The 25,196-nt window shown below is 44.0% G+C and overlaps 4 protein-coding genes across 12 annotated transcripts; 2 read left to right on the plus strand and 2 right to left on the minus strand.

The window, feature by feature from the left end:
* Positions 1-1,140: 1,140 nt before the first annotated feature.
* Positions 1,141-10,645, minus strand: asb11 (ankyrin repeat and SOCS box containing 11). Of its 6 annotated transcripts, none has more exons than XM_053877006.1 (7): positions 10,531-10,645; positions 10,390-10,469; positions 10,210-10,317; positions 9,858-10,008; positions 9,658-9,792; positions 9,387-9,575; positions 1,141-1,373 (listed from the first exon to the last, which is right to left on the minus strand). In XM_053877006.1, the coding sequence occupies exons 1-7, from the start codon at positions 10,616-10,618 to the stop codon at positions 1,249-1,251; spliced, it is 876 nt and encodes a 291-aa protein (XP_053732981.1). In that variant the 5' UTR covers positions 10,619-10,645; the 3' UTR covers positions 1,141-1,248. The 6 variants fall into 6 exon arrangements, 2 of the variants coding, with proteins under 2 accessions (XP_053732981.1, XP_053732979.1); XM_053877004.1 differs by lacking the exon at positions 1,141-1,373 and adding an exon at positions 9,046-9,301; XR_008415929.1 differs by lacking the exons at positions 9,387-9,575; positions 9,658-9,792; positions 9,858-10,008; ... (1 more) ...; positions 10,390-10,469; positions 10,531-10,645 and adding exons at positions 1,458-2,115; positions 2,220-2,343; positions 3,046-3,622.
* Positions 6,202-7,900, plus strand: LOC128766503 (gastrin-releasing peptide receptor-like). The gene is made up of 3 exons (XM_053878230.1): positions 6,202-6,614; positions 7,187-7,526; positions 7,718-7,900. The coding sequence occupies exons 1-3, from the start codon at positions 6,202-6,204 to the stop codon at positions 7,898-7,900; spliced, it is 936 nt and encodes a 311-aa protein (XP_053734205.1).
* A 791-nt stretch (positions 10,646-11,436) lies between the features above and the next one.
* Positions 11,437-15,905, minus strand: piga (phosphatidylinositol glycan anchor biosynthesis, class A). 3 transcript variants are annotated; one of them, XM_053876641.1, is made up of 7 exons: positions 15,131-15,905; positions 13,963-14,413; positions 13,615-13,885; positions 13,139-13,271; positions 12,902-13,034; positions 12,276-12,482; positions 11,437-12,161 (listed from the first exon to the last, which is right to left on the minus strand). In XM_053876641.1, the coding sequence occupies exons 2-7, from the start codon at positions 14,386-14,388 to the stop codon at positions 11,883-11,885; spliced, it is 1,449 nt and encodes a 482-aa protein (XP_053732616.1). In that variant the 5' UTR covers positions 14,389-14,413; positions 15,131-15,905; the 3' UTR covers positions 11,437-11,882. The 3 variants fall into 3 exon arrangements, with proteins under 3 accessions (XP_053732616.1, XP_053732614.1, XP_053732617.1); XM_053876639.1 differs by lacking the exon at positions 15,131-15,905 and adding an exon at positions 14,791-15,018; XM_053876642.1 differs by lacking the exon at positions 15,131-15,905 and having other exon boundaries at positions 13,963-14,123; positions 14,212-14,348.
* On the plus strand, positions 15,362-23,826 carry LOC128765684 (amyloid-beta A4 protein-like). Of its 2 annotated transcripts, XM_053876637.1 has the most exons (18): positions 15,362-15,568; positions 17,715-17,882; positions 18,153-18,282; positions 18,352-18,464; positions 18,554-18,741; positions 18,813-19,027; positions 19,161-19,328; positions 20,029-20,162; positions 21,115-21,189; positions 21,278-21,436; positions 21,504-21,632; positions 21,693-21,792; positions 21,861-21,928; positions 22,001-22,139; positions 22,212-22,265; positions 22,397-22,488; positions 22,560-22,706; positions 22,926-23,826. In XM_053876637.1, the coding sequence occupies exons 1-18, from the start codon at positions 15,509-15,511 to the stop codon at positions 23,025-23,027; spliced, it is 2,241 nt and encodes a 746-aa protein (XP_053732612.1). In that variant the 5' UTR covers positions 15,362-15,508; the 3' UTR covers positions 23,028-23,826. The 2 variants fall into 2 exon arrangements, with proteins under 2 accessions (XP_053732612.1, XP_053732613.1); XM_053876638.1 differs by lacking the exon at positions 19,161-19,328 and having other exon boundaries at positions 15,363-15,568.
* Positions 23,827-25,196: the final 1,370 nt, after the last annotated feature.

Here is a 25,196-nt window from a genome sequence, read left to right on the forward strand (position 1 = left end):
CAGTACATAAGTTGACCTTTGACATCAAGCAAATGTCAGCAAATGTTTCAAATCTGCTTTATTAAATGAGGAATTCTATTCATACAGAATGTTAAGCAAATTCAACAGAAGAGACCGAAGAATAAAAATGATTTGATGTTATGGAAACTCTCTTGATCAAAGTCTGGCAAAAAAATATTAAGCTGAATTTTTACACAAGCTAATACTTTTATGTTAAATTCATTCTAAACAACCCGACCATTATGATTCACTCATTCAATTAATTTATTTTCTGACTCCTACTTTCAAGTTAAACTAAATAAATAATAGAAATATAAAGAGAGAGTTCACTGTTGTCAAATAACTGCTACTCCAGTGTAATCAACGTTATATTTCCCTGACTTAACTATGTAATGAGTGTGTTGTTCCTGACCCTAAAGGTTTCGTTCTGTGTATGTACACTTCAAATGCTATGTTAAGCTCAAGCTAACACCTGGTTTCTTCTTGCATAGTGTTGATTTGCACTGAAAGTTGTTGAGTTATTACTGATCTTAACCGATAATTATGTCCTTAAGATGTCAAGTGTCTTGTGTTTATACTTATGTTTTACCTGGGTATGTTTTGGGTCAATAAATCCATCTAAAATCTTCAGTTGTCTACATTTTAAAAATATTTTTGGCTCAACAGATTAAAGTTTTTCGGCGATTAAGCCATATATTTCATTGGTTTTGGCAAGACAAAAGGGGGAGATGCTAAAATATTTGCCTGCAACTCACAACTGGAGGCGATGAAAAAAAAGTTGAGTGATCAGAGTAAAGGTCAGAGATGAAGTGAAGTGAAGAAGAGAGTGCAGGTAGGGTGGAGACCACTGCAACTTCACAAAGTAAAGGCAAAAAAACAAGATCAGAAATCAGGATATCAGAGGAATGTGAAGTTTGGAGGCAAAATTAGGGAGTTCAGCAGAATGTTGGAAAGAGGAGAAGAGGAACCCAACCAATGAGATTTAATGGCTGTCACGAAAAGAAAGTAGGTGGGGATTTTGACAGCACAAAGAAGAAGGAAACAAACAGTGATTCTTCTTACAGTTTATTTGGCATTGAGAGAAACAAAAGTTTAAAACAACCAGTTTCATCGCTAAAACAATAAAAGTTAAAGTTAAAGTCAAAACTGTAAAAACTATTTCCACATAAAAAATGTACAAAAACTTGACAAAGTATATTTACAGCAATACAAAAATAACTTCTTCAAAAACATGTCGAAAGAAATGTTTCATCGATACAGGATGAAGTCAGTGATACTGTCAGGGAGAAAGAGACTTGAGGCTTTTTGGAAGCGACTCCTTCCCAGACTTCTGCGGATGCCGAGGCGGCACAGCTGGAAGAGAGAGCCAGGGCCTGCAGGGGAACAAAAAAGATATAAAGGTGAATAACTCCATCCAGGCACGTCTGCTGGGGTCGAGATGATGATCTCGGACGCACCTCTGGATTGTAGCGTCGCTCTCACTGCGGTGTTCGGTTGCGTCAGACCCAGAGGAGTCTTCCCGTCGGCGTTCTTGCAACACTCACCAGCTCCAAACTCCAGCAGGAGATCCACCACACTGGGGTCTCCTGCGCCAGCGGCAGCGTGTAGCGGCGTCTCCAGACCACAGCCCTCTGTTGATTAGAAAAGTGCAGGGGGTGTCAGTGGTCGTTCGCAGAATGGCCTGAAGTCAGTTTGGGGCGGGGCCTTTATAGATTCATGCCGGAAACTCAGTGCTTACATCTCAGTTTTGTTTCACTACTTGAAGGAAGAAACCATAGACGAGACGCATGCAGCCTCCTTGTGTGCGTCCACTTCATCTCCTGCTGTTTGCTTCAGACTGACATGCAACTACTCAACTTCAGTCGTAAAGGGCCCACAGAATGAGTTCGCGTCCATATCCTGACGCATCAGCTTCAGAAACAATGTGTATTTTCAAACTAAACTTGGGTCTATTCCAATCCTATGATGACAAAAAATGTATGAGTCATTCTATGGCCCCTTTAGTTGGTCCAAAACCCCTGTCTCTGCAGGGAACCGTGATGTTCCACCCTGATGGTTTAGTATCCATGCAGAGCCGGGCTTACGATGAACTGTACTGAGGATCTCCAACTTCATCTGATGCAGTCAAGGAGAGGACAGTTAGCTACACACATGATGACACACCACTTCTGTATCACAAAACCTCTCTGACGTATCATCAAAGAACTCGTCTTGCTCACCCAGGTACTCCGTGCCGTAGTAGGAGTACATGAGCGGGAAGGGTTTCCTCTTCCTTCTGGCGTACTGCTTTCCCGATTCAATGATGGCCTGGCAAATGGATTTGATCTGGTCTTTGCTCAGAATCTGGAGGACACAAAGTGCAGAGACAGATGAACAACCATCAGGTTGTACAACAGTGAAATCTGAAGGACTGTCGATCATTTGTTTATTTATTATCTACCTATTTATACAGTTTATTCTTTATCTAATTCATCATTATCTATTTACTTATCTATACTTTTATTTTATTTATTTTGTCATTATATTGGTTTATATATTATGAGTATTGTGGATGTCTTTGATGTTTGTCGTCTACCTTTGATGTCTTTGATACGTCAACATCAGTGTTTTGTTGTCATTGGCTGCTGTGACATGTTGAATTTTCCCACTTTGGGTCTAATAGAGGCCATCAAATCCAATCTAAAGAGTTTGTTATGGCAAAGTTGCAGTTACGAACTCACACAAGTTCTGAGTCAAATGTTCCATTTTCACTATCAACTTCTGTTCTGGTTCTGCCTGCTGAAGCCTGGTACCCCTCATGGTTCAAGGGTGGGAGTTACCCACAAACCCTTGTCTTCAGTTCCTTCAGTTGATTTGCATTTTATTCTTAGGGGCCCTCACTTCATGCCCCTCTTTGAAATAAAAGTTTGCATCTTGAAATCCCATGTCTATTTGGAGGTCACCCCAAAACAGCTGGCCTTTTCATGTGATGTCAGCTGCCGCCCTTTTAAGAGAAGAGCTGGACTTCAGTTTTGTTTTTTGTTTTTTTCACCTTCAGCTGCTCACCTCTATGCCCAGCTTCTGCTTGAGGACCAGCGCGGCGCACAGGTACCCAGCACGACCCACGAAGAGCTCATCGGAACCGCACTCCAAGAAATTGATGGGCGCGCAAACCTCCCACAGGTTCCGAAATTTGGTCAGGGGTCTGACGAAGTCCGCCAAGCCCATCGCCTTGTAGATCATCGCAGCCACCGCGTAGATCCCAGTCCCGCCCAGCAGGAAGGCGGCCCGCATGTTCTTGTCCGGTTCCGCGTCCACGTATTTCACCGACGCGTCGATGATGCTCTTGGCCGTCTTCAGGTACGCGTCCCTCTGCTCGGAGAAGAGCGAGCACTCGCTGACGTGGTACAGCATGTAAGCCACCCCGGCCGGCCCATCGTACAAGCCTCCGTCGTAGTCGCTCAGGTTCAGCGGAACCTTCTTCAGGATTCTGTCGACGGTGGAGACAACGGCCGGTACCACCACCTCGGCGCCCTGACCCGGGAGCAGAGAGCCGCGGTAGTCGGAGAAGCGGTTGGCGAAGCAGCGAGGGTTTTCCATCCCAGGCGGAGAGTGAACCGTTCGGATCCGAGAGAGACGGACTGGAGACCCAACATCAGGCGGTGCTGATTGGATGTCAGACCTGAACCTCAGGGGTGCAGTGTGGTGCTCCTCCAATCTCAGACAATATACGACCACCTGCCTATATTACTGCCCCAGCTCCGCAGTGGCCAGTACTTGTGGAGTCGCCCAAGGATGGAGAAGCAATGTAGTTTGATGTTAGTTGCTGTTGATGAGTACATTCTAGTTATATATAGTCTAATTTACTTTAGGCAGTCTAATCTAATCTAATATAAAAATCACATCTTTCTAAAGTTTGAAAATTCTGTATTTTTACTTGCTTTTTTCCCGCTTGTTTATATGTAGAAACTTTCCCCTTGGATTAGATTATTCTAACAATAAAATTGGAGAAAAGCATAAGACATAAGGCTTAGCTTCAGACTCCTCGTCTTACCCGTTTTTTCTCACTATATATATATATATATATATATATATATATATATATATATATATATATATATATATATATATATATATATATATACAGCTGCCCATCAGACGCATGCATGAACCCCGAGCTTTGAGGTCTGTTTCAGGTCTTTAGAAAGTGCCTAAAAGAAAATTGTGTTTCAAAAATACAGTATGGTGATAAAGCAATGGAAGTTTCATTCATCATGTCTCAATTAACATCCTTGAGGCATAGGATTGAATTGTCTTGACAATTATTGATTTGTCTCAGCGAAATGACTTGCATCATTAGTTTTATTGCATTGTTTTTGTTAAAATTGTTTTCATATGTTGGTTAGCTGAGGTGTTGCACCGGGACAGAAGTAGCTGTCCGTGGTGCTGAATTAAACATGTTGGCTATTGAAGGAATTTACATTTAAGGATGAAAATAAATCGCCTGGACGATGGTTATTTCAGCCCGTAACCACACCAGAAATTCACAACATCAAAATGTTGGGATCATATGAACTTTACTCATTTAGAAAGTTGCTCTTACGATCCATAAATGATGCTGCACTGTTGAAAGACTTGAAAACAGAAGTTGACCATGAAAGAACTGACAAAAGTCCTCACTCAATTTGAAAACAAGTATTCTGTTCTGATTGAAATGCTCCCAGCGAGCACACAATATTTATTTTCAATGAAAAAGCAGCTTTCAGAGTGGACAGCTGCTCTTGTGTTGTGTTGGAGATTCGCACTGTGAGCTGCCATTCTGCTTTGATGGCTCCAATCAGTTACATAAAAGGCAGGAAATTGCATCCACTTGCAGTGAGCATTCGCCTCTCTGAGCTTCTCAGCCATGAAAAGTTTCCCACCACTTTCAACCCCCGTTTCTGGAAACAGACAACAAAGTAGAAATTAAACTCTGGGGGTTGTGAAGCGCATTTCCATCTCCCTCTTATTGGTTCATTCAATTACCATTTATATTAGAAATGGAATTGAAACCCTCTGATGCAGCATGAGATCATCACCCATACTGGGTGTGTAACAAATCGCTGGTCACGTTTCCACACCAGGTGAGGAGAAGCCTTGTTTCCTTGATGTGAGCATAGATCCATAGAAACAACTACTGAAACCTTACATGTAACAATATATCTTCATTGTTCAGTTGAGGTCCCTTCATGACTCTGTAGTTTTGTGCAACAGGTCGTCAGACTGGGTGGAAATGGTACATTTTATTCAAGTAAAATGTAAGAAGCTTCTTGTTTGAAGACCTTGGAAAAGGTCTCAGTGGTTAGAACATGAGATGCTGGAATACAGGATCCGGCAAGATAACAATGAAAAAAAGAATTTCACACCACCAGCAATGTAGTTGTATTGAGCTACTGGATCAAAACAAGCTGGTGAGCTCATGCCTCTCAGCAGTCCAGGTGGTTTTTTCTCATGAGACCTGAAACCAAAATAATCATCAGTAAAATTTTGAGGAAGAAAAGAACGGAAAAAAAACCCATCTGACTAAAAAAAAAAAGCTGGGATGGACTGAAGCCGCCTGCCAATGGGAGGAAGCACCAGAACAAGCACTCAGTTGAATTCTTTGTCAACACAAACGTATTTTATGTGCCTGAACATGCATAGTTTGAAGAGTGCAAATTAATATCCAACCATTTTGTTCGATAACAATTGAACCGAACCACGTTTTGGCCCCTTGTTTGACACTCCTGAGCCTTCATGGAAAAATCATATTTCATTATGAATACCATATTTATCTACTTAAATAAATGGAAATTATTTAATATTTCAAAATATTAAGTGTATGAATGCATTATGTCAACATAAAAATGTGGATATATTTTACAATTAAATCATTAACGGATCGTTTATTAATGAGCCACTTATTTATTCATTTTCGCCCATAAACACTGAAATGCAAACGGTGTTTGGGGTTTCATGCCAGTAACAAAAAGTAAAAGAACATTGACGGAGAAAAGTCGACTAGGCCTGAGGGGGAAATGTGCATCTCTCTTAAGTGATTGCCAGAACAGAGAGTGAATGATAATGAGGGGGAATATTTAAATAAATATTTTCTCGCGTGCGCAAAATGACGCGGACCTTCGCTATGGATAAAACCGAGGGCGCACAAACCCCACTCAGTCTTCTGATATCCTGTTAATAGAGATGTCTCTGGACGACTCGTTCATCTCGAACCCGGACGACGAGCCGGTTCTGAACCTTTCCAGACTGTTTTGGGAGCCCAGCTTGGAGTATCAGCTCCGGTACAACGTCTGGCTGCCCGCCCTGGGCATCGCTGCCGTTTACGCACTCATCATCGTGGTGGGCTTGGTGGGGAATATCACCTTGATGAAAACCTGCCTCCTGGTTCGGTCCATGAGGACGGTACCGAACTTGTTTCTATCCAGTTTGGCTTTAGGGGACGTGCTGCTGTTGGTGACGTGCGCACCGGTGGACGCCAGTCGGTACCTGGTGGACCAGTGGATCTTTGGCAGGGTGGGATGTAAACTCATCCCCTTCATCCAGCTCACCTCAGTGGGGGTGTCAGTGTTCACCCTCACCGCGCTCTCTGCGGACCGGTACCGACGCCTTCTCCTCCTCGCGTTGTACTAAATATATAATGGTTAAATATATTGCGAAGATGATATCCTGGTTAAATCTTTATCAACCTCGAATTTTGCCACCAAAGCGAGTGCAACGCTGTCGAAGAACGAAAAATAAATAAAGTTTAACTCAATAATTAAACATTTAAAATATAATTTCTCTCAAGTTCAGCCCACTTATAAAAGGTATTAAACTACAAGTCCATTACATATTATTATTATTTATTTGACAGCGTTTTAACAGAATGCAGACCAATAGAAATGCATGAATTTGATTTTATGAATTGCATGTTAAGGATATGTTCCAAAATGTTCAAAAATTACGATTGCAACATGAAAAATGTTTTATTAATACAAATAAATATGGAACGCATCCCATCCATATATTTCCTGTTTTGTGTTTGTTTTTTAACTTGGTCAAAGTAGGTATCCATGAAAAGCATATACAGAATTTGTAAAAAAAAAAAAAAAATACTGCTCATTGACTTGCACCGTGATGAAGAATGAGCTGGTTAATAGGTGACACTTGTAATTTGTTTCCCTCATAGCTACAGGGCCATTGTAAGACCTCTCGACCTCCAGAGCTCCAAACTTAGCTTCCGTCTACGGGCCGGCTCCATCTGGCTCCTGTCCGGGACCCTCGCCATCCCCGAAGCCGTCTTCTCAGACCTGCACACCTTCACCACCATCTCCACCAACGAAACGTTCGTCACCTGCGCCCCCTACCCTCAGGCCAGAGACCTGCACCCCAAGATCCACTCCACTGCGTTCTTCCTGGTCTTCTACATGGTTCCGCTCTCCATTATTTCCATCTACTACTGCTTCATCGCCCGCAGTCTCATCCAGAGCTCAGCAGATCTGCCAGCTGAGGATCAAAGGCAGAAACAAGTGAGTCAGTCTTAGAAGAATCTAATATGGTGCTTGAACCCCTGAATGCTTTTGAGAGTACAGATGCTTACTGAACTGGAATTGACCTGTAGTAACATTGACCTCCTGTTGCATTTTCAGTTACACCAGTATTGTTTTGAAGTGTCAAATCTTGTCCTACTATCACTGAGAAGACTATGTTCCCCTCCCAGGTCAGATCCCGTCAGCGCCTGGCCAGGATTGTGTTGGTGTTCGTGGGCCTGTTCGCAGTGTGCTGGCTGCCCAGTCACGTCATCTACCTGTACCGCTCCTACCACTACGACAAGGCGGACACCTCTTTGGCTCACTTCATCGCCAGCGTGTGCGCTCGCATCTTGGCCTTCGAGTTCTTTTGATGACCCGACCAGGTTTGATGTGATGTGTCCTTTATGCGCAAATTTCAAGTCTGTGACCTTGGTATGTTGCCAGCACATAATTTGACCTTTGACATCAAGTAAATGTCAGCAAATGTTTCAAATCTGCTTTATTAAATGAGGAATTCTATTCATGCAGAATGTTAAGCAAATTAAACTGAAGAGACCGAAGAATAAAAATGATTTGATGTTATGGAAACTCTCTTGATCAAAGTCCGGCAAAAAAATATTAAGCTGAATTTTTACACAAGCGAATACTTTTATGTTAAATTCATTCTAAACAACCCAATCATTTTGATTCACTCATTCAATTAATTCATTTTCTGACTCCTACTTTCAAGTTAAACTAAATAAATAATAGAAATATAAAGAGAGAGTTCACTGTTGTCAAATAACTGCTACTCCAGTGTAATCAACGTTATATTTCCCTGACTTAACTATGTAATGAGTGTGTTGTTCCTGACCCTAAAGGTTTCGTTCTGTGTATGTACACTTCAAATGCTATGTTATGCTAAAGCTAACACCTGGTTTCTTCTTGCATAGTGTTGATTTGCACTGAAAGTTGTTGAGTTATTACTGATCTTAACCGATAATTGTGTCCTTAAGATGTTAAGTGTCTTGTGTTTATACTTATGTTTTACCTGGGTATGTTTTGGGTCAATAAATCCATCTAAAACCTTCAGTTGTGTACATTTTAAAAATGTTTTTGGCTGAACAGATTAAAGTTTTTCGGCGATTAAGCCATATATTTCATTGGTTTTGGCAAGACAAAAGGGGGAGATGCTAAAATATTTGCCTGCAACTCACAACTGGAGGCGATGAAAAAAAAGTTGAGTGATCAGAGTAAAGGTCAGAGATGAAGTGAAGAAGAGAGTGCAGGTAGGATGGAGACCACTGCAACTTCACAAAGTAAAGGCAAAAAAACAAGATCAGAAATCAGGATATCAGAGGAATGTGAAGTTTGGAGGCAAAATTAGGGAGTTCAGCAGAATGTTGGAAAGAGGAGAAGAAAAAGAAAGTAGGTGGGGATTTTGACAGCACAAAGAAGGAAACAAACAGTGATTTTTCTTACAGTTTATTTGTCATTGAGAGAAACAAAAGTTTAAAACAACCAGTTTCATCGCTAAAACAATAAAAGTTAAAGTTAAAGTCAAAACTGTAAAAACGATTTCCACATAAAAAATGTACAAAAACTTGACAAAGTATATTTACAGCAATACAAAAATAACTTCTTGAAAAACATGTCGAAAGAAATGTTTCATCGATACAGGATGAAGTCAGTGATACTGTCAGGGAGAAAGAGACTTGAGGCTTTTTGGAAGCGACTCCTTCCCAGACTTCTGCGGATGCCGAGGCGGCACAGCTGGAAGAGAGAGCCAGGAACTGCAGGGGAACAAAAAAGATATAAAGGTGAATAACTCCATCCAGGCACGTGTGCTGGGGTTTGAGATGATGATCTCGGACGCACCTCTGGATTGTAGCGCCGCTCTCACTGCGGTGTTCGGTTGCGTCAGACCCAGAGGAGTCTTCCCATCGGCGTTCTTGCAACACTCACCAGCTCCAAACTCCAGCAGGAGATCCACCAAACTGGGGTCTCCTGCGCCAGTGGCAGCGTGTAGCGGCGTCTCCAGACCACAGCCCAGTCTGACATCAGCTCCTGAGAACAACACAAGGGCAACTTTCAAATCAGATACCAGAGTCATGATTTATCATCATTTCTTCTGGATCAGTGTGTTTACCTAAGTGAAGCAGCAGATCTACACAGGCAGCAGCTGAACCCTTGCAGGCGGAGTAGAGCGGCGTCCCCACAGCTGGAAGCTCCAGGTCCACCTCAGCTCCATGAGACAGCAGCAGCTCAAGACACTCTCTGTGATCTGAGAGAACACGTCATTTTCACCCTCACTCTGTGTGGTTTCACTTCGAAAACGCTGCCACACACCTTTTCCGGCTGCTTCATGGACCGGTGAGGTCAGGTGGTGAGAGATGCGGATGGAGGCCTGATGGTCCAGCAGCAGGCGAACACATGCAGCACTTCCGCTCCTGCAGGAGTAGAAGAGAGGCGTCGCTCCATCTGTGGTTGTGACGTTCACCTGAGAAGTTCATTCAAAGTTGTGAGACAAATTGAAGGCTTGTACTGCATGGTATATTATTTACAGTCAAACTCTAGTGAAAATCCTAAGAAGATTTGGGGGTTTACTGCAAAGCCAACAGTGACTGCACCCCGTTTATAGCCTCATGAAGGTCTGTCTATTCAGCTGCTCTGTTTAGTGTAAACAATAAAGGAGCCTCACGTTTGCCCCGTGGTCCACCAGAAACTTGGCACAGGCGTAGTGTCCTCTGAGACAGGCTTCATGAAGAGGTGAGACCCCGTCCAGAGTCAGCGTGTTCACGTGGAAGCCCTGGACAAATCATACGAGTCAGTTTTGTCTTACAGCGAGAAGAACAGACGTCAAGACTTGAGTCCTCCTTACCCGAGCGATGAGAGACCTCAGGTGGAGCAGTCTGCCATGGAGGGCGGCTTCATGCAGGGGAGTTCTGTCAGACCAGATTTCTGAAAGCACAAATCTGATTAAAACAAAACTTCAACAGGAAGGAAGATTCGGGAGACTCACCAGACATGAGCGGGTTACACACCAGTCCTCTGTAGACCTGTGAATGCCAAGGTTGCGACCATGAAACTTGAGTTTGCACTGCAGCCATGATAACAGCAACTGTTTTCTCCAAAACCTCCAGATACACAAAACTAATGTCTGTCTGTCTCCCGAGTTTTATCTCCGGACGCCTCCCCCAGATCATCCTGCCCACCCATTGGACCAGGTCCTGGACCGAGACAGCAGTGCATAACAATGGCGGAGGGTAGGGGGTGGGACACACCTTGAGAGGTGCATGCAAATGAGTGGGACAAAGGAGGTTTGGGGGGGTTTGACCAGAAGACTGGCGCTTTCTGAATAATGTAAATGGGGTTTGAATTGCCCAGATTGTGTCACTGAATTTAAGACACTCCTTAATCCCAAAACATCAAAACAATAATAATCTAAACTCTAAAATACTAATAATAATGACAGTTGTGGCCCTAGCAAGTGACCTGTATTGAGTGATTTCAGGTGTGTGTTGTGTCATTTAAATTTTTTCCTGTCAGAACTGATGGTGGTAAAAAAAAACAGTGGAGGAGAAGCAAATAAACATTCTATAACGCCTTATTCTTTCTCTGCTTTTGCTCCTCATGAGGATATTTTGTGGCACTTTCTTCTCACCTAACATGTCCATGTATGCAGTGGATAACACACGTGAATTTACCATCAGGGTTGAATTTGATCTTAAGAAAGTACAGTAGATATTGTAGTTTCCAGTCTGCACCACTGTTGACCTTGGTGAGGTTATCCGCCTACATTCTTCCCCTTCACAGTTTCATGGTTTGTCTGACCTTTGCATTCCAAAGGACTGTTTCCTTTCATTGGCACAAAGGATTCCTTATGTGTTTACAAAGTAACAAAAACTGATATATATTGCTGTTGAGATTCCCAGTGTCTGGATGGTTTCACATGCTGCTGTTATTCTGTGTGGCTGATCAAATGTGTTTTTGGGAAACCTAACAACCCGATTTCCACCCTCAACAACAGAACAAGACAAATGAGACATATTTTTGAAACATATTTTTAAGAAAATAAAGTTTGATCTTCATCATCAAGTCTGTACACAAGGAGTGTTTCTTAATTCAAGCTCCAAAAGTGGATGTAAACAAGCTTCCTGGAGACAGATGTGCCACATTATGATCCCAACTGTTTAGTTCCCCAACATACGAACTGTCAATGGCAAGATGGGACCTGAACAATAGGTACAAGTTATGTTGTTCTGTTAACAATAACGTCACATAATTAAATACTGAAAATTATTACACATATATCAGAAATTTGCAACAATCCTGGAGTAAAATCTTGGGATTCCAACTTGACACTGAGGCTTGTTATGAAGACAGACGCTCAGCATCGGCTGGCTTCCCTTCAGAAGTTGCTCTGGCTTCCCTGCAAGGTTCTTTCTGCCAGCGGCCAAAAGGACCAGTGGCGTCCACTGCCAGGTCCATTACCCTGTCCGGAACCAGCCACTGTAGCATCAGAAGGAACAGGAAGTCCAGAATGGCAAAAAAGGCAAAAAAGGATCCAGCCACCGGGCCACAGTGGGACCTCAGCCGCCGCAGCCGTCGGTCCAGGGGGAGGACCTCTTCCCCCGACACCTTGTCATAAACCTGGGTCAGAGCACAGCAGAATTAACTCTCAAGCTTAAACTTCATATTTTTGAAAACTGATCTGTTATATGTGGTTTCAGGGAATTCTGGACTGATGTGAAATCATTGTCGTACTTTCTCAGTCCGTTCAGCGACGTTTCTCCAGGTGTAGAGATTTCGCACCCTGGCATGGATGACCTCAGGAGGGGGGAGTGACCCGGAACGCTGACACTTGATGACGGTCTCCAGACCAGCGCACAGCGACCGCACCGTGGGCTCACAGAGAGTGATCAGCTCGTCCGGCAGCACCTCCGGAATTCCCCCCACCCTAGTGCTCACCACCTAAACGGTCAAAACAAATACTTGTAACACAAAAGGATACCGTCAAAGTAAATATTCGTACTGCGACTGTCCCGTGTTTCCCTCCATTCGTTTGCTAATTCATGTTTCACCTTGACCGCGCCCTGCAAGGGCCGAAGCCCCCACCTCTCTTCTGCTCCACTGACTGAGTCTTATTCTCATTGTTATTTCTCACAAATGTATTCATGAGTGTCTTGTTGTGGGAAAAAAAAATCAGATCTCAGATTTAAATCATTGAGAAAGGAAGGAATTCTAACCACATTCTATTTTTTTTTTGTAAATGTAAATTATATATATATATATATATATATATATATATATATATATATATATATATATATATATATATATATATATATATATATATATATATATATATATTACAAGATTCAGCAACAGACCTGCAGTCCACAGCTGGCTCCCTCCACAATGGCCATGCAGAAAGCTTCAGTGAGAGAAGTGTTGAGGAAAATGTGGCCCTGAACAAGAACTGAGCGAACATCTTTGTGCTCCAGTGCCCCGAGAAGATGGACTCTACATTGAACCAAGGAAGAGCAATGTTTAGTTAGATCAGTGTTCATCATCATTTGATTTAAAACAACCGCATGTTTAAAATGAACACAGGAGTGGAGATTTACCTATCGTGGAGTTGGTATTTCTCTCTGACCTCCTCCAGCACAAGTCTCTTTGGTCCCTCTCCTCCAATTAGAAAATGAATGTCGGGATGTTTGAGGCAGAGCTCTGGGATTATTCCACCAAGAAGGTCAATTCCTACAAAAAACAAATAAACTTTCACACATACTGAAGTCCATGAGCAGCCAATACATTCAAAGATTAGCCTGCATAGTGTTGGAGTGACCACCGACCCAAGACCGAGTAGAGACCAAGACCATGTGACATAAATGTTGGAGTAGCAAATAAATGTGTGTGTGTGTATGTGTGTATGATTCATAGACGTATGCTTCTGTACACTATTGGTCTTGCACTCAACTCGGTCTTGACCCTCAAAGTCTTGGGTCTCGGAATAGGGAGTCTAGACTCCCACACTGGAACCATAAACTATGGTACCTTCAAGGTCAAATAACGATATGACATCTCTGATTATATTCTCTACCTTTCCGATAGACCAGCCGACTGATAACAACAATGGTAATCCTGTCGTTCGGCCGTTGCGTGGGGTCAGGGGTGAAGTCTGTCGGGTCCACAGCATTGGGAATAACTGAAACTATTTCCGGGTTTAAGGCGGCACGAAGGACTGTGTTTTCTTTGCTGGTGTAGGACACACACACAATGTGGTTGGTGTCACATAGTGATACAGTTAGAAGCTTGTTGGTCAGCACAGAGCTGACGTCAGCAAAGCCGAAGAGTGAGTGATCAGTGAATACCTGAAGAAGAAAAAAAAAAAAGAGTTAAATGCACATTTCAAATCTTGAGATGATGGGTGATATTGGGGAGTACACACAGTGTTCAAACCCAGAGTCTTGGCATGAAACAGCGCATCATGAGCCATTGCTGAGAACGAGCTGTGAGCGTGAACCACCGTGATCTGTTCCCGGACAAAGACGCAGCGGAGAAGAGGGAGGCTGTGGAAGCAGGTGGTGGCTGTCGACTGGTTGTACATCACTTGAAGAGGGAGATAGTAGACCTTCAGTCCACTGGTCAGGTATCTGATGCCCTTCCTCTGACCGTAGGCATGAGTGACGATCACCACCTTGTGTCCCTTCTCGATCAGGCACTGAGAAAGCTGGTAAATATGGCTTTCAACTCCACCCATATTTGGATAGAAGAAGTCAGAAACCATGCAGATCTTGTGCTTCCTGGAGGAACCTCTGCAGGCCACTTCTGCAGTCGCTCCATGGTCAGATGAAACTCTTTTTCGTCTGCTCATTGTTGACTATTAAACTCCCATAGAGCTGCAAAAAAACGAGGATCATTAAATCACAATAGCATAAACTATAATAGCATAATGACGAGAACAACGCGATCTTGTTACAGTAATACCACGGAAAAACATTCGGATCAACAATGATATTATCAGACCATTCATTTAAAGAAAAACACAGGACTACTTTAAATGTCATTTCGTATTTTTTGCATTGATATGAGTGAATGCGATGCATTGCAAGGTGCATAGGTACTGAACAAAGCTTTTTATAATATGAATTTTACAGTGAGTCATATACATAAGCACCAGGCACATGTACAACAATAACATTTTAAACCAATAGCAGACTCAGATATCACCGGCTCCGCGTAAACGTCCTCATGACTTTCGTTTCATTCGACTTACTTTAATCGAATCCGTCAAAGGGGATTTGTCTCTATTCCTACTGCTAAATCAGTGCTAGCACGTTAGCCACATAGCTCTCCCACTTCCTCGTTCGTGTACGTCACATGTAAAGCCATAAACAGATACTGCCACCCTTTGGTCAATACTAGTACTGCATCTCAAGATGAAAATAAAATGTTCGACACTAAACCTCATTTTACATGGAAATTAGATCGTGCAGCATATTTTAGTATGAAATGTGCTCGTAGCGGATTCGTTACTAGTTACTCGTCAGTGTAAGTGTTACATAGTTTTCATAAATAAAACAGTATACAATAAAGCATTTAAAGGAAAAACCTACCTGCAGTTCTCACCCCATCCATTTTCCCGTCACTCGAGAGCTAAACCTCGGGAAGTTTCAACTCATTTGCATTAGGATGAATGGAAATATGAGCTGCTATTTGTCGTTTTCTAAGCAATCTATAGCTTATAGCGGGTTCCAGTCTGCTAAATCATTTCTATGACCCGTTGGTTAGTGGGTTTGTTTATCTTGTTCTCCATCCACCCGCCCTCACCTGTCCATCTGTTCCCCCCGCCTCCCTCCACTCAGCCTGGGATCGGGATAGAAGCGGGCAGAGAGAGATCCGTGGGATCGGGATCAGCCTCCGCTCACTTTTTATTTCTCATCGCAACGCAGTATAACGAACACAATTCTGGTTGTGGGCCGCGGGGAAGCGACATGGGAGGACTCACGGCGTTTGTGTTGCTACTGGCGGCGACCTTGACGCTTTCATCCGAGGTGAGCAGCGAGCAAAGCGGGTTTCGGTGGAGGGAGTGTCGGGCTCCAGCGAACCGTTAATATAAACACGTCTGAGCGGTTGTTCTCATGTCGGCACCGATGCCAATAAAAACCCTCACCACGACCCAAATAAGGCCTTTTTACTTCGAGTTTCATCGACGTGATAAATCAATGCCTACAAATAGAACAGCCATTTTAATTGAGCTAATGCTACCGCGGCCTACCGTTAGATGTCAGTGTCTTAGTCATGTTTTTAGCAACACGTACTCGCCTTATTGCTTTATATATCTATATATAAAAACCATAGCAAAGGATATTGCCCACATTTTCAGTTCAATGAGCCTGGAATGTTTGCGTTTTAGGATTGGCATGGCAACCGCTGCGTCCTTTTAAAGAGCTACCGTCACTAGCATCACAGGATAAAAGCCCCTTCTCTTTAGGTGACAGCTTGCTGATAACCGATCCAGTGGCGTTTAGTATTTATACTTGTGGTTTCTTGTGATATAATGGAGAACTTGGGCGGTTGAAGGAATAGAAGATGTAATTCTACAGATCCAAGATGGCGCCGGCAGTTTTGCTGCGTTTAACTAAAAGACGCACAGATTTAGTCCAGCTCCGTCCAGAGTGGGAATGTCGGGTTTGGTCAGTTTTCTAAACTTCTCACAAAAATAAATGAGTGTAAATTGTGCTTAAAAACGTTGTCAGGTCACCTGAAATGCCCGCTTGACACATTTTTTTTATTTCCATCATCGCAGTTGTTAGATAAAATGCAGATCTATCTAAAATATTCACTTGTGTTTAATATCCCATCCTTTCAAATATAATATAGACAAAAACGTTGTTAAGAAAAATTGGTGTTTTGAAACAATAAGAAAAAGTGAAATGCTTAAAAGTTATTTTAATTAAAGTGTATACATTTATAGAATGTTATTAATTTTGTTCATAATGAAGCCCATTCTCAATATTTATTCAGTAACTTTTTAAACTGTCCTTTTGTACATTTTCTCCTCATAAGGTGTTTCATACCCACAATTCATTGAATAGCTGCCACATTTTAAGTAATAATTAAACAGAACACAATGAAGCCAAAACATGTTTTCTTTGCCTTGAAGCCCTCGACATTTCTAGTTGAATTCTTGTGTCAAGACTGGTTCTTGTAGTTCATAGAATAGGACATACTGTTGATTAATAACGCAACCTTTGTACAGTTGGATAGTGTTTTATTTCCTGCCAAGAATTCCACTTGTGCTGTGCTTGTTCTGTAAGCAGTGGCCTGACTGAGGAGGGCCCTGCATCAACAGCACCTCGCTGTGATAACCTTTGCACGCTGGCAGCAGACTGAATCCCTTAATCATGCCCAAGTATTTGGACCCGCTCCTCATTGTGAATGACTGGTCTGTTTGAGCCAGGGCTAATGGAGAAAAGGGGGCCAGTGCTCGCTGTTTATTTGGAGATCCATAGTTATGGGAAGAATAAAGGCAGTCTGATCTGATCCAATCTCTGACAAAAGAAGAGGGAAAGAGGAAGCTGCAGTCTATGTTGAAAAGCATTTTTAGAGTGAGTCGCCCTCAGTAACAGCCCTTGAAAACAAATCTTGCTTTCTAAAAATACCTCAGAGAGAGGAAGTGAAAGTCCCAGTCTTTTGGTGTTTTTCAACATTAACATGAAAGCCTTCTTTCTGCCTGATGATTGCAGTTTCTATTGAAGAAAATACTGCCCTGGATTCTAGTCTTTTTGCATCTGCTTTGCTCAAAATCACCTTTTGGAAAATAAAGTCAGTTTATCCACCATCTAATGGCACAGGAAGGAAGTGTTATCAGCCATCGGCACAGCTTAGAAGAACAAAAAGCTCTGGTAAATTCCAAGTTAGTGTCACATGCTCCACACTATGAAGATACTTTCAATTCTATTTTACTGTCCAATGGGTTGGTGACTCTCACTTGGATTATGCTTGAACCGTTACTTATATAATAACATAAACAAATGGCGTAATCCCTGCACAGCATAATGCAACAGATGCATGTGGGTGGATGCGCCATTAAGCGAGGGCGAATCAACTGCATTACCAGACATATTTGGTGGTATCTTACAGAGCTGAATGCTTGAATGTTCTTGCTCATTTTCCCCCTTGTTTTGCTTTGTTTAGGTGCCGGGTGATGACTACATGAGTTTGCTCACTGAGCCGCAGGTTGCCATGTTCTGCGGGAAGCTGAACATGCACATAAACGTGCAAAACGGCAAATGGGAGTCGGACCCGACTGGTGCCAAGAGCTGCATCGGCACCAAGGAAGGGATCCTGCAGTACTGCCAAGAGGTGTTGGAATGTTCACTGCACAATACTTACATTTTCCTTGGTCAGCGGATGAAAAAAATAAACATTATGAATTACAGCTATTGTATTGCTGACTTGCTTTTTGTGGAAACAAGTTAAATTGCATATAGCTGTGCCATCTAAAGGCGTCCTTCAAGTAAACATTGTCTTTTGTCATATGCAGTATACAGTAAAAAAACTGGCATGAAGTAAGCTACTTTCTAAAATGGAATATATAATTCAAAAAAAGCTGACCTCTTGTCACATATCTAGGTGTACCCCGAGTTGCAAATCACCAATGTTGTGGAAGCCAACCAACCCGTCAGCATCCAGAACTGGTGCAAGAAAGGCCGCAAGCAGTGTCGCAGTCACACGCACATTGTTGTGCCGTACCGCTGCCTGGGTACGCACGTCTCAAGCTGGTATCCAGTGACTCGCTGATTCACTGACACGTGTGCTGTTTCTGTTTCAGTTGGCGAGTTTGTGAGCGATGCTCTTCTGGTCCCAGATAAATGTAAGTTCCTGCACCAGGAGCGTATGGACCAGTGTGAGAGTCACCTGCACTGGCACACAGTGGCCAAAGAGGTGGGGAGAATCAGCAGTGGCAACTGACTCGTGACGTGTGCTTCCCTCAGACAAGCGTTGAACTGTGTCATTGTTCCTTACAATATTAGTCCTGTGGCGACCGCACCATGAATCTCCATGACTATGGGATGCTGTTGCCATGCGGCATTGACCGTTTCCGAGGGGTGGAATTCGTCTGCTGCCCAGCAGAGGCTGAGCGTGAGATGGATAGTGCGGAGCTGAACGGAGAAGAATCAGACGTTTGGTGGGGCGGAGTGGAGAACGAGTATGAGAACAGGTGATTTGTTTGACTGTTTGTGTCTTTTCATTTGTCTTTATTTGGTAATATAATGGTCCGTTCTCTCGCAGCATGTCACGCGTGGCCGACGCTGAGCCTGCCAACGCAGAGGATGATGAAGATGAAGATCTTTTTGAAAGGGACGAAAATGGAGATGGCGATGAAGAGGTGGAGGAGGAAGATGAGGAAGAACTTGATGAGCATGACAGCGATGAGCGCAATTCCAACATCGCCATGACGACGACTACCACCACCACCACCGAATCCGTCGAAGAAGTCGTTCGAGGTAAAACAGAATCACGCGTGACTCCGTTCACCATCATTTTTTTTTTTTGACCCATCGTTTGTCTGTCTTGTTCCCGTGGTTTGCCTCTTGAGTTAATTCCATGTATTTTCTGTTGATGTCTGACGCACGTCAGCCGTCTGCTGGGCACGTGCCGAGTCAGGCCCGTGTCGCGCCATGCTGGAACGCTGGTACTTCGTGCCACGAAAGGGCCGCTGTGCTCCCTTCTTGTTCGGAGGGTGCGGTGGTAACCGAAATAACTTTGAGTCGGAAGAGTACTGCATGGCTGTCTGCAGCAACTCGTGTAAGTTCCAGGAGTGGAGCCGTCGAAAGCCTGAACTCTCCACCACTTTTGTCTCATTTCTTTCCACACTGCTGTCCTCTATGTTAGGGCCAGGATTAACCACCATGAGAATAGAGATAGTCCTCGTGCAGGCGGAAGAATCCCCATCTGAGAGCCCATAATGCACTACAACAGTTCTAGTTAGCTTTGTACATGTCAGGTTTAAGACAAAATTGTTTTCCGGAAACTTTTAAATCTTATTCTGACCTATATTTCCTTGACCAGCTGCACTTGTCCAGCTGAAGTTTTCATGACAAATTAAGCTCCGTTGTCACTTTTACAATCTGTCATGCCATTGTTCCGTGAGAAGCAACACCTGCGGACGTTATTGTTATCGTCGGAGCAAAAGTGCATGTGTGTGGCTTTTCTCCGGCTCTGTAATTGCATGACCCGCAAGTTGTCGAGCAAGTGATCTCACAAGCGAGTGTTGTCTGTGTTTACGTTTGTGTGTGGAATTAGAGTGGTTTCCACTCAGCGATGCACGCTCATCACTTCCACCTTATCTCAGGCGTCCCGCATCAAACAAAGTGTTTTCTCTCTGCTGCTGAGGAACCAGTCCGACCACTGTAACCCGCTTCTTGTTTCCTTGTGGATTAACCCCATTTCTGTGGCCACCCTTGCCTCCGTGCTTTGTCTAAACGCTCCGCCTGCTCTTGTCCAGTGCCCACGGTGGCGCCGACTCCTCCTGACGCTGTGGATCGCTACCTGGAAGCTCCCGGCGATGACAACGAACATACAGATTTCCAGAAAGCAAAAGAGAGCCTCGAGGCTAAGCATCGTGACAAGATGTCTGAGGTACCTCCAACATTCAGTATAGACTGTTCAGTGTTCACCTCATTTATCAGGAACTTAGTTTAATAGACTGGACACTCGGCACAACATTCTCTTGCTCTGCTGCAGTGTCTGCCCCTTGGTTCCGCTCCAATATTATGATAAGTCGATCTCCTGTCAAACCCCTTCTGCTCTTTATCAAATGACAACCTCCCCACACAGTCTCACACTCCTCCCTGTCTGTTGCCTAGCAACTGCACACAGTACACAACTGAATTCTGATCATCGCATCAGAACCACACAAAACTATTACAGGTTTCTTCTTCAAAAACATACTGTTATATTGCCTATTATAGCTTTTGTTAGTTTCTATTTAGAGTTGGAGTTGCCTACCCTGATGTATATATTGTAAATTTTCTTCCTGTCTCAAAATTGTGAGTTGTGTTGATGAGAGCATGTGTAAAATTGGTATTATCAGAATCTGATTTATTGCCATGGTCAGTGGGGATCCCGCCAACTAGGAAAGTGCTTTGGAAAACATGCAGTCAAAAACATAATAATAGTAATAATAATAATAAAAAAATAAAATAAACAAAGCAAAGCAGAAAAGCAGCAATGTAGATGAAAAATAAACAGAAACCACTAATAAATAAATAAATAACCCACAAACAACACGGGCTGATCACAAATTCAACAGTCTGATGGCCGAAGGGCAGAAGCTGTTCCTGTGACGAGAGGTTCTGGTCTGGATTGACCGCAGCCTTCTACTAGAGGGGGGACAAACAGTCCATGAGCAGGGTGAGAAGAGTCGGCTCTGATCCCACCTCCACGACTGTCAGCAGTAAAGTTTCAGTCGTTTTAAAGTAAATGGCTAGTTGAAACTACAGAATTCTTTTGAGCAATGTTCATTCATTCAAAACTCTGCATATTGATGCATTGAATGTCCATAGAGGGTTTCAATAATGATCTGCCCCAGGTGATGAGGGAGTGGGAGGAGGCGGAGAGGAAAGCCAAAAGCCTGCCTCGTGCCGAGAAGAAAGCGCTCATCCAGGTATGACGGATTTAGCTCAGGCTCCTCTGTCAAAGTTCATCTGGATAAACCTGGTTATTAAAAGCAAAACTGCGCCGTTTGAATGCAGCACTTCCAGGCGCGGGTGGAGGCTCTGGAGCAGGAGGCGGCCGGCGAGCGGCAGCAGCTGGTAGAAACTCACATGGCCCGAGTGGAGTCTCTGCTGAACAGCCGTCGCCGCCTGGCTTTGGAAAATTACCTGAGCGCTCTGCAGGCAAATCCCCCGAAGGTAGGGCCGTCCACTAGCTGAGCCGGTGATGGTCACAGTTTAACGTCCTCTGTCTGCCTGTGCGCAGCCGCGGCAGGTCTTGGGTTTACTCAAGAAGTACATCCGAGCGGAGCAGAAGGATCGGCAGCACACTGTGAAGCACTACGAGCACGTCCGCACGGTTGATCCAAAGAAGGCGGCACAGATCCGACCTCAGGTTTGTCACTCTGCCCTGAGGAAGTATTCAGACTCCTCCAACCACATGTTCCCCCTCCAGGTCTTGACTCACCTGCGTGTGATCGATGAGAGGATGAATCAGTCGGTGGGGTTGCTGTACAAAGTGCCCAGCGTGGCGAACGAGATCCACAACCAAGTGTGTAAGTGACCTTCACCTGCTGTGTGGTGTTCACCGATGTTCCGTTTTAGTTATTGTTTGTTGTTGTAGCGGTCATAGTTCGCAGAGTTCAGTCGGAGGTATCCCACCAAGTCTCGTCCGTGAAGAGCGATGCCCGCGTGAGTTTGGACCCCCGCTCGCCCACTGGAGGCTGCTTCTATAATCCATGACCGAGACTCTTGTCTCTGCAGGTGGACGGCAGGGTGAGCTACGGCAACGACGCCCTGATGCCAGATCAGGCCTTCAGCTCTGCCCCCTTGGAGCCTGGACTGGATGGACTGGGCTTCATCCACCCTGAGAGCTTCAACCAGCCCAACACAGAGAACCACGGTAACATACAACTCTGTTGAGGAGGGCGAGATGCTTGGAAGGAACTTGATTTCCTTTGTTTGTTTCCGACAGTGGAGCCTGTCGACGCCCGTCCAAACCCGGATCGAGGTCTCCCGACACGTCCAGGTTTCTTCTTTTTATCTGATGGTTATTGCTGAGGGACTTGAGCGCTTCTCTTTAAGCCCTGAGAAACATATATGATAAACATAATTCGATCAACCACCTGTCACTGTAAAAACCTCCCTGTCTTCCTCCAGTGTCGGCCTTGAAGCCCGAAGAGATGCCTCAGGTCCGCATGGATTCTGACCAAAGGCAAAGCACCGGCTACGAGGTCTACCACCAGAAGCTGGTATGAACCCTGCTGCCTTTGTGAACTCTTTTATTCCGGGTACTAATTCCTCTCTTCTCTTTCGACGGCAGGTCTTCTTTGCCGAGGATGTGGGGTCCAATAAAGTCGCCATCATTGGGCTGATGGTCGGCGGCGTCGTCATAGCGACGGTTATCGTCATCACTCTGGTGATGCTGAGGAAGAAACAGTACACTTCCATTCACCACGGTGTGATCGAGGTGAGCCGCCTGGACTGTCGGAATAAAGCGGCGTCTCACTCCAACGGGCAGAGGGGAGGAGATTATTTTCATCGTGCTTACAGATTAACCGATGAGGCGTCTTCTCATTGTAACACACTCATTCTGGAGAAATACATCACAGCAGTGAAAACCTGGGGTTGAGCTGTAAAATGATTCTTCATTGTGGAAAAATAACTTTGTTGAAATCCTTTCCTTCAGGTTGATGCTGCTGTGACACCAGAGGAGCGCCACCTGGCCAAGATGCAGCAGAACGGATATGAGAATCCCACCTACAAGTTCTTTGAACAAATCCAGAACTAGAAACACTCATCAGTCCATTCTGTCTCCTTGTTGCCCTCCATCAACAGAAGGGCGGTGAGGTCAAAGATGGCACAGGAGCCGGTCTACACGTACGGCAGACTCATGAAACATGGCTCTCAGAGAGCGGTGAGGGACCCTGGACACAGTCAGGCTCTGGAGCAAAAGTGAGGTCGCACAAGGTGGAATCAATTGAAATTCAATCGTGATCGCAATATAGAAAACTAAGACATGTTCCCGATGAAGCTTGTCCTGAGGGAGGGGTCAAACTTAAGGCCAGGGGGCCGAATCCAGCCGACCAAATCATGTTTTGTGGCCCACAAGAACTAGCATCAACAAAAACCAGATCTTCCACTGGGTATGGAGTGACCTGCTATGACACCAAGCCCCCAGAAGATCGACATTAATGGAGTAGATAAGGATTCTGCACCAGACTAAGAAAAAAATGGGAGAAAAAATAATCAAAATAATGTTACAAACAGTGGTTTGAGGTTTGATGTTCATGTTGGCAGTTTTTTTTTGTCGTAAAGCTCATGGGCAGATGCAAGATATTTATGGCAGATTTAAGCGGACCGGAGAAGATAAAGAGTCATGTGTCTATGAGTCTCTGTACGTGTGGACTGGTATGGATGTGTGCGACCGTCACCCCTGTCTTAGTACCCCCCACCCTCCCCCACTATTTAAATGAAACTGTTGCAGTAGCGGCCAGCAGAGCTGAGACTCGCTCGGAGCCGGCGACGCCTAACACGTGTATATCTGCGTTTTTAAATAACAACAAGAAAGGAAAAAAAAAACAAAAGAAGAGACACAATCATGTTCAAAGCTAAATGTTTGGTTTTTATTGTGTAACAGATGAAGGCAGAGTTTAGCTATCGTAGTGCATGACGACGACAGATACACTATGTCCAGGTCCTCTTAGGTATTTTAGCGGAATTGTACATTTCTAGTGTCCTTCTTTGTGACCTTGTGATATGAAGATGATTTGCTTCGTTGCTTTGCTCCATGCTTCACCGTTGTGTTAGCTGCATGGGCCAAATACTCTCCGTGTAATATATGAAGTGTCATAGTATCTGAAGGAAGATGTTACTGTTTGCGTTTTATGCACTCGTCTGAATATTTTCACCAAATATGATGCCAGTTCTGCTGTCGTTGCACTTTTTTAAACATGGTCAAGGCTTAGATTGATGCAGTGTATCATTCCATTGTCTCTTGATTGTAAATATTGGGATGGGAGGGGCTTGGATTATCAACCTGCCCCCTCGCGTGGCCCCTCCTCAAATGTCATTCCTTTTTATACCAGGTTTATTTATCTTCGGTTGTGTCCCGTCACCCCACATCGACATGAATGTGCGTTTGTACCACGACAACACGTCACCTCCTCCACTGTCAATCACATGTACAGCTGAAGCTCTTAAAGCAGGTGAATGTTTAACTTCCCTCACTCGTCTTTTTAGCTGAAAACGCTCCCTCGACCGCTGTCATCGATCCTCCTCTGTGCTGTCGAAAGAACCATTTGCTTAGAATGAGAGAATATCTTTCTACACTCGCTATATCATGAATAAAATTTTGAATGTATATAAATATATATATATATAAAAAAAAGGACGTGTTTTGTCTTTTTTTTTCACTTAACAATTATGAAACAACTCAGTCCTCTCGTGTCATCTGAAAATAACTCCAATCCAAGGGTGAGGGGTTTCTCAGAGCACTCCGTTTTCCTCCCGCAGTTCAAAAACATGCAGAGTTTAATTCCTGACTCTAAATTGACCTCAAGTGTGAGTGCTGTGGTTGTAAACTGTTGGCTGATCCCTGTATTCTGGGCAAGGGTGGCAGTTGAAGGGAACATTGCCTGTGTAATTCCAAACTTCAGATCGCTTCTGGTGTTGTTTGTGAGTCATCTTGATCTCACCTGAATGATGGTGTGTGATGAGGACTGGCAAAGTTCTACTTGTACAAGCAGCTGAAGTAAGTTTCTCTGGTGTTTGGTTTCTGCCCTCAAGAGGAGGAAGAACCTTGGCCGACCATGAGAGACTCGGAGTATAGTTACGTCTAGTGATGGGCGTCCTGAAAGCACTCTTCTTTTCAGAGCTCGGTGGGTGGCGCTGTCAGTTTAAAAATGATGTGAGACTTCATAAAATAGTACTTCAAATCCAAAGATACGAGCTGGCGTCT

The sequence above is a fragment of the Synchiropus splendidus genome, chromosome 10 (genome assembly GCF_027744825.2).
Source record: "Synchiropus splendidus isolate RoL2022-P1 chromosome 10, RoL_Sspl_1.0, whole genome shotgun sequence".
Lineage (NCBI taxonomy): Eukaryota > Metazoa > Chordata > Actinopteri > Syngnathiformes > Callionymidae > Synchiropus > Synchiropus splendidus.

What these genes read in the sequence shown, in the direction of transcription:
- asb11 (XM_053877006.1), bottom strand. Translation starts at nt 10,618, where the DNA reads ATGGCTGCAGTGCAAACTCAAGTTTCATGGTCGCAACCTTGGCATTCA. An exon ending in TGGTGGACCACGGGGCAAAC is followed by an intron (nt 10,009 to 10,209) that starts GTGAGGCTCCTT and finishes TGAACTTCTCAG; the next exon opens with GTGAACGTCACAACCACAGA. An exon ending in AGATCTGCTGCTTCACTTAG is followed by an intron (nt 9,576 to 9,657) that starts GTAAACACACTG and finishes TGTTGTTCTCAG; the next exon opens with GAGCTGATGTCAGACTGGGC.
- LOC128765684 (XM_053876637.1), top strand. Translation starts at nt 15,509, where the DNA reads ATGGGAGGACTCACGGCGTTTGTGTTGCTACTGGCGGCGACCTTGACG. An exon ending in TGTGCCGTACCGCTGCCTGG is followed by an intron (nt 18,283 to 18,351) that starts GTACGCACGTCT and finishes TTTCTGTTTCAG; the next exon opens with TTGGCGAGTTTGTGAGCGAT. An exon ending in CGAGATCCACAACCAAGTGT is followed by an intron (nt 21,793 to 21,860) that starts GTAAGTGACCTT and finishes TTGTTGTTGTAG; the next exon opens with CGGTCATAGTTCGCAGAGTT.
- piga (XM_053876641.1), bottom strand. Translation starts at nt 14,388, where the DNA reads ATGAGCAGACGAAAAAGAGTTTCATCTGACCATGGAGCGACTGCAGAA. An exon ending in GAGCCAGCTGTGGACTGCAG is followed by an intron (nt 12,483 to 12,901) that starts GTCTGTTGCTGA and finishes TTGACCGTTTAG; the next exon opens with GTGGTGAGCACTAGGGTGGG. An exon ending in TCGCTGAACGGACTGAGAAA is followed by an intron (nt 12,162 to 12,275) that starts GTACGACAATGA and finishes GCTCTGACCCAG; the next exon opens with GTTTATGACAAGGTGTCGGG.
- LOC128766503 (XM_053878230.1), top strand. Translation starts at nt 6,202, where the DNA reads ATGTCTCTGGACGACTCGTTCATCTCGAACCCGGACGACGAGCCGGTT. An exon ending in ACCGCGCTCTCTGCGGACCG is followed by an intron (nt 6,615 to 7,186) that starts GTACCGACGCCT and finishes TTTCCCTCATAG; the next exon opens with CTACAGGGCCATTGTAAGAC. An exon ending in AGGATCAAAGGCAGAAACAA is followed by an intron (nt 7,527 to 7,717) that starts GTGAGTCAGTCT and finishes TTCCCCTCCCAG; the next exon opens with GTCAGATCCCGTCAGCGCCT.